This window comes from Cynocephalus volans, chromosome 8 (assembly GCF_027409185.1).
Source record: "Cynocephalus volans isolate mCynVol1 chromosome 8, mCynVol1.pri, whole genome shotgun sequence".
Classification (NCBI taxonomy): Eukaryota; Metazoa; Chordata; class Mammalia; order Dermoptera; family Cynocephalidae; genus Cynocephalus; species Cynocephalus volans.
This window is the reverse complement of record NC_084467.1, coordinates 113,393,593-113,404,709: the sequence shown is the minus strand read 5'-3', so window position 1 is coordinate 113,404,709 and position 11,117 is coordinate 113,393,593. Positions and strand designations below refer to the sequence as shown.

General features: G+C 45.4%; 1 protein-coding gene across 1 annotated transcript; it reads left to right on the top strand.

Moving 5' to 3' along the window:
- The first annotated feature begins 1,451 nt into the window (after nucleotides 1–1,451).
- SSR2 (signal sequence receptor subunit 2) lies at nucleotides 1,452–9,258 on the top strand. Its single transcript, XM_063105056.1, has 6 exons — nucleotides 1,452–1,501; nucleotides 2,198–2,352; nucleotides 3,031–3,129; nucleotides 4,732–4,840; nucleotides 6,728–6,805; nucleotides 8,675–9,258. Exons 1-6 carry the CDS (start codon nucleotides 1,493–1,495, stop codon nucleotides 8,783–8,785), a joined length of 561 nt encoding a protein of 186 aa, XP_062961126.1. The 5' UTR covers nucleotides 1,452–1,492; the 3' UTR covers nucleotides 8,786–9,258.
- Nucleotides 9,259–11,117: the final 1,859 nt, after the last annotated feature.

Below are 11,117 nucleotides of genomic sequence, written 5' to 3'. Positions count from 1 at the left end.
AAGAACAGGGTCCTGAAGGATGGGTTGGATTTGGCGGAAAGAGGGACAGTAGGGCATTTCAGGGAAGCCACGCACAAAAGCCTGAAGTAGGGGCAGATTGGAGATTGTTTGTAGAAAAGTTGTTATTATTCATTCCTGGACTACCTCCTGTGTGCTCAGGCATGACAATAAGCCTGGAATGAAAATGGACAACCTGTCCTCAAGGAGCTCCTGACTGGGATGCAGAAAATGAGGAGAGAGACACTAAGACAAATATAGGAGATATGTATTATTCCACAAGAATGCCTGCCCCAAAAAGTAGAAATCTTATCTGTCCTGTTCATCACTGTATTCCCAGGGCCTACAGCAATGCTAGGCACAAAGTAGGTGCTCATTAAATGCTTATTGAATGCAGGAATGCTACAATGGAGATATATAATGATAGTAATATTGGTAGTTACCATTTATTGAGCACATACATGTACCAAGCACTGTACTAAGAGTTTCACATACATGATCTTATTTGATCCTCCAACGTTTAGAGGGTACTTTAATGATCTCATTCTACAGATTTGGGAACCAAGGCATTACATAAGTAACACTTGCTTCAAGGTTAAGTGACAGAACTGCGACTTAAATTCATGACTGCCTAACTTCACACAGTTCATCCTCTGAACCTTGGGTCTTCTCCTCAAAATGCTATTTGGGGAAGTTTGTATCCCAGCTGATTGAAAAGTGTGGGAAAAGTCCTAACATAGGAAGACTACTAGAGTAAAACCATCATAGATTAACCAGCATGAACTAAAGTAGTTATAGAGGGAAAGGATCTACTGGGGGGGGGGGGCTTCAAAAGCCTTCTAAATAAAGCTCAAGGCTTGGTGACTTGACAGATGTAGGCGATGGCTAAGTTTCCCACCTGGGAATAGAAAGAATACTGGTAGGAATAGGTTTTTCTCTATTTCCTAATTTGACAGTACACTCAACATTCTGATAGATGATCCAAATCTCTAGGTTTGTTACCTTCTCAAAACACTTAATCAGGTGCTGGTCACATACAATAGTGACAAGCCATCTTGAAAAACCACTGAAGAGGGCCGGCCTGTGGCTCACTCGGGAGAGTGTGGTGCTGATAACACCAAGGCTATTGGTTCAGATCCCATATAGGGATGGCTGGTTAGCTCACTGGGTGAGTGTAGTGCTGACAACACCAAGTCAAGGGTTAAGATCCCCCTTACGGGTCATCTTTTTGAAAAGAAAGGAAGAAAGAAAGAAAAACCACTGGAGAGGGCTAATAAAACCTTGGAGGACGCACAAACAGACAAACCTGCCCGTTTGCGCTCACATCCTCTAAGCAGGTGGGCACTACGAAAGGAAAAGATGGGGCTTGTCCCCAAGAACTACAACTCCCACAAGGAATTGAGCGGAGTACCAGGGTTCCCGGCCAGGGCTTATTTCCGGTCTTTGGGCGCTGACGTTCTCTTCCGGTCTTGGTGGCCGCTGAAAAGCAATTGGGATGCCCACGGTGAGTCCGGAGTTATCGGGAAGGGGAACCGTCTGGCGTCCGCACATCACTCAGCGGCTAGGGGTTAGCTCGGGGAGGGCCAGAAGGTCAGAGGGCGCCCCGGGCGGGAGGACGCGTAATCTTGACAACTGGGGGGAGAGGACAGAGCGGACTGAGCGCCCCAAGGGACCCAGAAAGGGATATGGGGGGCGAGGCAGATGGGATCTCGGGGGATGGACTGAGGGTGAGATATAGGGGGGTAGGGGAGGACCCCGGGAGCACGCATGGGATCCCAGTGGAGCTGGGCAGACGAGAAGAGGAGCTGCGGGAAGACAGCAGCCGTGGGGGACTCCTGTGTGAGGGGAAGCTGGAGGCTGCTGCAGGTCCGAGAGCGGTCTAAATCAGGCACCCCAAAGAAAGCCCTTTTCTGGACATGTGAAGACCCCACCAGTTGGTGAGCACCCCAGGGGGGCCCCTGACAAGAGGAAGCAGTGGATATGCTGGTGCTTGGACCGGTTTTCGGAGGGCTGCTGGTGAGGTGGAAGGAAAGTCTAGAGTGGGTCAGCGCTGCTGGCTTATGGACTGTTCTGTGGAAGGGGACACTGCTTTGATAGGATTAAAAGAGCTTTCATAGACTTGTAAGGGAGGGCTGTCAGGAGGATTTTGATAATTTTTACATACTTGGGTTGACTGCCGATTTTGCTTTTTTCTCCAAAGATGAGGCTGCTGGCATTTGTAGTGTTAGCTCTGTTTGTTGTCACTCAAGCAGAGGAAGGAGCCAGGCTTTTGGCTTCCAAATCACTGCTGAACAGATATGCTGTGGAGGGGCGAGACCTGACCTTGCAGTATAACATCTACAATGTTGGCTCAAGGTAAGGAGGCCCTGGAGTTACAGATTGCACCCTCTTCTGGATTCTTAATTCTCAGATGGGAATAGGGAGCATCTTGGTGGGTACTGTTTTCTTTTGGGGAGACCTCCAGCATCAGATATCATGAGTATACTACTGGACCTACTTTGGAAGAGGAAGACATTCTTACCTAAGTTACAAGAAACCATCTTCCACTTTTTGGGTTGGAAGAGTTTCAGAGTAAGAAAGAAGCAAGAATTGTGAAAGGAGGGGAAGAAGTAGACACAGAAAATATACAATCCTTTGTTACATCAGGGGTTTAAGGTTTCAGCTTCCTTCTTTCCTCACCTATGAGCGTTTTTGTTGCCTTTCTTTCATCTTATTCCCTTTCATTTTCTTTTCCATATACACTATGTTTCTCTTCCCCCTCCCTCTACACACACACATTCATAAAAAGAAATTGAGGCAAGAATGGATTTGGGCCCATTCTTTTCTAGATACTTGAGTGTTTTGGTGCTTCTGAGCAATAGAATCCAGTCCTTGATCTGGATTCTTCATTGCAACAGACCCAAGTTACTATGTGACTCATTCTCTCTTTTGCAATTCTGATTTTTTAGGACAAGCAGGTAGGTATGATTGTTGATCGTTTTAATTTTATATCTATTACTTACTAACTCTTTTTGGTTTCCTCCATTTTTCTAGTGCTGCATTAGATGTGGAATTATCTGATGATTCCTTCCCTCCAGAAGACTTTGGCATTGTCTCTGGGATGCTCAATGTCAAATGGGACCGGATTGCCCCGTATCCTCTTGGCACTGAGTGATGAAGTTTGCGGCGGGGCAGAGGAGGGGATAGCAGGCATTGTCTGCAAAGCAGCAGGGGTACTTTAAACAGGCTGGGTGTGCATGGTTATTCTCCTGTCATCTCTTTGGATGAGATGAGGCAAGAGAGACTAGTAAATTGCGTGAGCATGATTTAGAGTAAACCTGAAGAAAGAGGTTCCTGAAGTTCAGTTTAAAAGGCCCTGAAACATACTATATTGGGAGGATGTAGACACTTATAAAGCTGTGGCTGGGCAAGGATGTTTAAGGTGCTTTTAAAAGAAATTCAGTGAGATGCTAGCATGGAGGACATCAGTGACCTTTTAAAATCTCATCTTATGGAATGATTCTCTATTCTGATTTACCAGTTATTTCCTGAGTATTAAATTAGATGTTTTTGGGCCGGCCCGTGGCTCACTCGGGAGAGTGTGGTGCTGAGAACACCAAGGCCCCGGGTTCGGATCCCATATACGGATGGCCGGTTCGCTCACTGGCTGAGCGTGGTGCTCACAACACCAAGTCAAGGGTTAAGATCCCCTTACCGGTCATCTTTTAAAAAAAAATAAATAAAAAATAAATAAATAAATAAATTAGATGTTTTTGCGCCGGCCTTTGGCTCACTCGGGAGAGTGTGGTGCTGATAACACCAAGGCCATGGGTTCGGATCCTACATAAGGATGGCCGGTTAGCTCACTGGGTGAGCGTGGTGCTGACAACACCAAGTCAAGGGTTAAGATCCCCTTACAGGTCATCTTTATAAAAAAAAAAAAAAAAAAAAATTAGATGTTTGTTTTCCCTTGTGAATTAAAGTATATTTAGGTTTTTCTGGTGGAGGTAAATGTTCTCTTTTTATTTTTTTGATTTTGTTTTGCTTTTTGTATTTTCAAGAACTTCAGTTACAGTCAATGAAAGATTTTCTGTGAGCTTAACTGTAATTTACATCCATAATATATAATGCTTTGAAAGTTTACTTCAAAGGGCTGGCCTGTGGCTCACTTGGGAGAGTGTGGTGCTGATAACACCAAGGCCAAGGCTTTGGATACCTATACAGGGATGGCCGGTTAGCTCGCTTGGGAGAGCGTGGTGCTGACAACACCAAGTCAAGGGTTAAGATCCCCTTACCGGTCATCTTTTTGAAAAAAAAAAAAAGTAAGTTTACTTCAAAAATCTTCATACTGGGCCAGCCCTGTGGCTCACTCGGGAGAGTGCGGCGCTGGTAGTGCCAAGGCCGCGGATTCAGATCCTATATAGGGATGGCCGGTGCGCTCGCTGGCTGAGCGTGGTGCAGACCACACCGTGCCAAGGGTTGTGATCCCCTTACCGGTCAAAAACAAAACAAAACAAAAAAATCTTCATATTGAGTACATCATGGACCCCTGAAAAGTTAGCTAGAAAAACATCATATTATACCCCATACTTAGACTTTTTTAAAAGTCTATGCTTTTTCATTCCTGCAGAGTATTGCACGTATGAAATCACCATGTGTTGGCAAGTGTTTCGTGAGTGGTTCATTTACTCCACAAATTGAAAGGTTGTTACAACCTTAGCTTCATCTTTTTCCCTTCCTTAACTCTTGGGCCAGTGCTAGCAATGTCTCTCACACCGTGGTCCTACGCCCTCTCAAGGCTGGTTATTTCAATTTCACTTCAGCAACAATTACTTACCTGGCCCAGGAGGATGGGCCTGTTGTGGTGAGTTGCCCAGACAAACCCCTGGCTGCATGGGGCTCAGATCTGCTTTCCCTTAAAAACTCTTGAAGAAAAATTTTGTAATAGCCAGTAAGTTCTGAGGGAGATAAGACTGACCAGAAACTTGGTATTGTCCTAAGGAAATATGTTTCAAATTGTGCAGTTTCAGAGCAATTGAAATGGATGGAAGAGGAGTACTATAGCATTCCCTTCCTCTTCATTTCTTCTGCTTTTCTTTTAATCTGGAATGTGTCATTTGCTGCCCAGTGTATTGCTATCCTTGCCTTTCCAAATGCATCTTCTATGCCACTGCCATGTTATTCCCAGTCTCCACTGTTACTCTGTCCTTCGCTTGCTTAGAATGCTCCTGCTATCACATCAAGGCTGAGCTTTTCTGCCTTTCATTGCATACCCTCCAATAGTCTAGCTCTTGCCTGCCTCTCCAGCTCTCTCTCCCACTTTGCCCACACAAACCCTCTATCCTAATTAGGCTGAGCTCCTCCCTGCACCCCTCCCCCTCTCTCAGTGCTTATTCTTTCCTCTTTGCCTTTGTGCTCTGTTTGAAGTATTCTTTCTCTTCCACTTCGTTATCTGAAGCCTTCTTAAGACCCAGCTTTGAGCCGAATCTCTCTTCCACTTCTTTAATTCATATTGTTCTTTCCTATTCATTCTTTCAATAAACATTCATTGACTGCACCTAAACATCTCTAACACTTATAGTCTATGCCACTTGAACATTTAATTACTTACTGTCTTCGGTAATTCTCTTTCTTATGTGTAGGTCTAACCCCCACTTCCCAATTTAATTACAAACTCCTTGAGACCAGGGGCTTTATCTTAGATTTCTCTCTTTTTCCCACATATAAAATTCAGTAGTGAACAATCTTTTCATATATGAAACTCAGCAGTAAACAATCTTTTGATTGATTGACATAAAGGTCAACAGACATTTATGGAGCCCCTGCAATGTGCTAGACTCTGGGGAATACCAAGAAGATTAAGATACTGTCCCAGCCCTCAAAAAGTTTAGATCATAAATTTAAAAAGCTAAATAAATGTATAAAGCTAAAATGTATGGTCCTCTGACAGGCTACTTAGTGAAGGAACTAAGTAGGGAAGGAACTTAACAGAGTATAACACTCAGCACACTTTCTAAATTTTCTTTTTTCGTAAACCACATAGAACAATATTCTTGTAATCCTAGCTATGTTTTCACATCTTGTGTCATTTTTGCTTTCACAACCAACCATAGGACTCTTTGGTTCTACCTGTCACTCGATGGGTTAATAGACACAAAATCGGCTGCTATCTTAGAACAAAGTTGTTTGCAATGTTCTCCAAACTCTTGGCCTCCTCTCTAAGACATAAGAATGTGGGCCAGACTTAGCCCCTCCTCTGGTAATGTACATTTGGGTGGGGCTTTTACTTTTCAGAATCCTTCTTGTTATTTCATTTGAGCCTTGTGTCAACCCCATGAAGTAGAAAAGAGTATTTTTACTTGAGGAATAAGTAAATGATTGCCAAGGGCAAATCATTCCATTACACACCTGGCCCTACAGAGGGGCCAGCGATAGTGAAAACAGAGTCTGAGGCTAAGGCAAAAGAATTTGGTTTTTATTTCAGTTGCATACCTGGCTTACCCTGTTTAATAAATGCTCATCATGTGATGTTTCTCAGGTCTCCTGGCTCCTAATTTACTCCTCTTTACAGCACACTAGAAGAAACATCCAACTCTCTCTAGTTTAAAAGCTTTTTCTAGTATTCTTGAAGCACTCTTGGGGCTTTGGGAACTAAAAATCTAATGCTTAGAATTGGGTTGGTTGGGGCTGCCCTTTTTCAAATGAGATGAGTCGTAGACTTGCCTTACTGCCCTTCTTTTCTTCTTTTCAGGTTGGCTCTACCAGTGCACCTGGACAGGGAGGAATCCTGGCTCAGCGGGAGTTTGATAGGAGATTCTCCCCCCATTTTGTAAGCTTTTCAGTGTTCTCTTTTATCGTTCCTCTGGCATGAGAACACACTTTTGGTTCTGGAACTTCTTGGCCTCCTTAGAAGATTTGGGATTTTTTTTTTTTTTTTTAAAGATGATCGGTAAGGGGATCTTAACCCTTGACTTGGCGTTGTCAGCACCACGCTCAGCCAGTGAGCTAACCAGCCATCCCTATATGGGATCCAAACCCGTGGCCTTGGTGTTATCTGCACCACACTTTCCCAAGTGAGCCACGGGCCAGCCCCAGAAGATTTGTTTTGTTGGTTGGCTCTTGCCCTGGCTGCTTTTTTGGTGTGTGATATAGACAGCTGTCAAATATCCTGGCTTAACTATGCCCAGAGATTTTTGGCAATGGGAACACAATTGCCAGATCCTTAAAACTGGCCTTTTTCTCTACGCAGCCTGAGTAGATTTCCATCTTAGAGTCCTAGGTCTGTTTTGAGGATTATAAGAATGTCTGGTTAGATTCAGTGGGTCATAGAGCTTTGGGAAAATTAAGTAGAACCTTTGTTGTACTCTAGGAGAGAATTTTTTGAAGATTTGCCTAAAGTACTGAATGAGCATTCTTTCATTCATTCATTCTTTGAATAATTATCAAGTTCCGAATTATGTGCTCATTCTGTGCTTTGCTTTGGGAAACCAATGGTGAATAAGATATTGTCCCTTCCATTAAAGATATTATGGGTGCATGGAGGACTCAGAACAAGCGGATGGGCAAAAATGCTGTGATCATAGTTATACGCAATATGCTGGAGGAGCATGCAGCAGGAACATCTAAGCTGTCTTCAAGAGTCAGAGAGGGTTTTCTGGAGGAAGAAAGGAAGGGCAGACATCCTAGAAGAGAGAGCAGCTCAGGGCTGAGCCCGTGGCGCACTCGGGAGAGTGCAGTGCTGGGAGCGCAGCGACGCTCCCGGCGCGGGTTCGGATTCTATATAGGAATGGCCGGTGCACTCACTGGCTGAGTACCGGTCACGAAAAAGACAAAAAAAAAAAAAAGTTAAAAAAAAAGAAGAGAGAGCAGCTCAGATATGAGAAAAAGCATGGTATGATCCAAGAATGACAAGTATTTTATTGAGGCTGGAGGGCAGAATATGAGGTGGAGGAATGGAAGAGAGGGAGTCCAAGATATAAGTAGGGCTTAGGTCAACAGGAGGCTTGACTTGACTGTCAGGCACAAGACCTGACATCTCCGTTCTCAAAAATTGTGTGGAAGAGAGACATTTCTCTTCCAGTCTGGGTTGGGTCAGGCAAGGCCTTTGGCTTCACAACTTGAAAGATAAATTTGTCTTTAAAGACCCATTCCGTATCAGAATGGTCAGAGAGGAACCTTCCTGGCTGGCCAGGTGGGTCACTTGGTTAGAGTACGGTGCTGATAACACCAAGGTCAACAGTTCAGATCCCCATACTGGCCAGCTGACAAAAAAGGGGGGGGGAGTAGACTGTGCTCGCTTCAGCAGCACATATACTAAAATTCAAACAATATATGGTGCCTGCGCAAGGATAACACACAAATTCTTGAAGTCTATATTTTAAAAAAAGCGGGGGGATGCCGGCCCGTGGCTCACTTGAGAGAGTGTGGTGCTGATAACACCAAGGCCAAGCGTTTGGATCCCTATATAGGAATGGCCGGTTAGCTCACTTGGGAGAGCGTGGTGCTGACAACACCAAGTTAAGGGTTAAGAATCCTTTACTGGTCATCTTTTAAATAAATAAATAATAAACAAACAAACAAACAAATAAATAAATAAATTGTGTTAGACTGCTCCCTTTTTCTTTGGACTCATTCCCTCCCTGTCCTCCCCTGTGCCCTGACCCGGACTTCTAAGCAAGGCCTTTGTTTTTCTTCACAGCTGGACTGGGCAGCCTTCGGGGTCATGACCCTTCCCTCCATCGGCATCCCCCTGCTGTTGTGGTACTCCAGCAAGAGGAAATATGACACTCCCAAAACCAAGAAGAACTGAGCGGGGCTTCCACAGCCCTCCTCTCCCAAGAAATCCAGGTGCTTTCCAGACTCCAAAGGGTATCTTGAATGCAACTGCTTCTCCCTTAGCCCTTGGCCACCTTCTCCTGGATCCTGCCCTGCTCTCAACCAGAGTGAAGGACCAGGCCTAGGAGTCTATGAGAGCCTCCTTGGTTCCATTGTGAAGCCATACAAACAGGAATGCCTTTGGCAACAGCCTTGAGCCTAGAGGACCCTCTGGTGCCCCACCAGGTGCTGTTGGTATATTGCTGGCAATGTGAACTCTCTCAGGGGTCCAAGAGGGGCACTTTGGAGACTGCCTGACATCACCCCCATTCCCTCCCCTCCCCTCTCAGAAGAGGGTAGAAGATGAAATGAAAGCTGTGGGACTCTTGGGGGCTATCCAGTCTCTGTTCTGAGTTAGGGAAGCACTTACCAAATGAGGTTTTCTAATAAAAATAAATGCCACACTGACTTATCTGTTTTCCCATCACCTAGGTGAGCACAGGTGGTTGTTGGAGCCCAGGCTCCTAAGTAAGTGAGCTGAGTTCTGGCCTTGTAGGGGTTGTGGATCCTGTTCCCACAGAGATGTCTGCCCCTTTTTGAATCCTTTGCTTCCATCCCTTACTTTCCTCTCGGATTGTTCTCATCAGTCACCACATATTCCTCTAAACCTTTCTTGCTTGTCAGCTCCTCCCCACAGCTACAGAAGATAGGGTGGGGAAAGATGGTCTGCAGAGGAGGAGCTGTGGTCATGCCCTCAGAGTCTTTCTGATCTGAAGTATTTATTTACTGACTGTTCTTGAAAAGCTCTCTTATGCCTGATTTTTGGCCCTTTTTCTGTTTAAGAACTAGCTTTTCTTGAGCTTGAATTTGTTTTTAATGCCTCTGTGCTTTGAGCTCAGGCCAGGAAGTACTTGGATCCCCTGAGTTCTAAGCATAGCCTATGGAAAGACAGTGACTTTTGCTGCAGCAGCAGTGGGGAGAAGCCACTCTGAGCTGATTCTGTCCAACCCAGGAATGCCGTGGTTTGAGAACAGCCTCCCAGGCAGGAGGGAAACCCAACAAACACCCGCTTTGTTCCTGCCACCAAGTTTCCCAGTTTAGATTCTGCTCCCCCGGCTCCCCTGCCCAACCGGTTTAACCTTTCCTTCACCCAGCAGTCAGAGCCTCTGGGCCCCAGGAGGATGAAAAGGACATGGAGACAACGGGAGGCTCCCAATGGAGTAGCCCTCTGCCAGCTCACATCCCTCTTTCAGGGGCTACAGCTTGGACACCTCAGGACTGGCCAGGTCAGAGGGCAAGGAGGATATATTTGCTTTTGTTCATTGTGTTCCTGTTGGAAACCTGGGACTTGCTCAGGAGAATGGGGGAAAAGGACAATGGGTCAGAGGTTTGAGGTTGCGAACAGGTGTAGGGAAGGGAAAGGGAGCTAGTTTGATATGTATCATCTTGCTCTCTAGCACTATAAAATGTTAGTCTCTGGAGGAGGAAACACTTTTCCATCTGTGTAGTCTCCACTGGAAATATAATGAGTTAAGCTATAGGAGGAGGGGTTCTGGTTTAGAGGACAGGATAAACCTCATAACTCTGGAAGGTAATATAAGGGATTTATTTCAGTCTAAACCCTGTGAGGTACTCCTTTCCCGAAAGCTCGGGTAGTCTTTACCGTACCTTCCCTTGCAGAACTTGGCACTTGGTGTCCTGGCCCTTGTTATGGGGAAGGACTAGGAGGGAATCCCAGGCCTGACACAGATGACAAGAGAAGCATTGCAAAGGCAGTTAGTGTCACGGGCACCTTGACAAAAGGCCAAAACCAGATACTTCATCTCTCCCTCAGCTTCCTTGATGTCAGGATGGAATCTGAACCTCCCTTAAGTAGTGATGTTGGAGCATATAAGAGCCTCTAAAATCTGTAGACAAAGACTTGGCTGGAATAGTTGGTTAGTTTCAGGATGGAACTCTCTTAATTTCTTGAGGTAATTTAATAGAAGGATGAGTGGCAGACAGCACTCCTCCACTCTAATTGAAATCCACCCTAGGGAAGTGTGAATCCGGAACTCAGGATTGTATGCAGGTCTGTGAGGGGAGAGGGAAAGTAAGCACTGATTCTACTTCCTAGAGATTGGGTACCAAACTGAGGCACCGCCCTAAAAGGCAATACAGATAGCAACTCAGCTTGCCAACCTGTTCCAGATCCTCTCCACCCACTGGAGACCAGCCCTCTACCCCTCCCACATCCAAACTTTCAGCTGGCATCTGCTCACCCACACACCCAGCCCCAGTACCAGGAGGAGCCCGGTGCCTCCATTTCCACTCCCTTCTTGTACTAG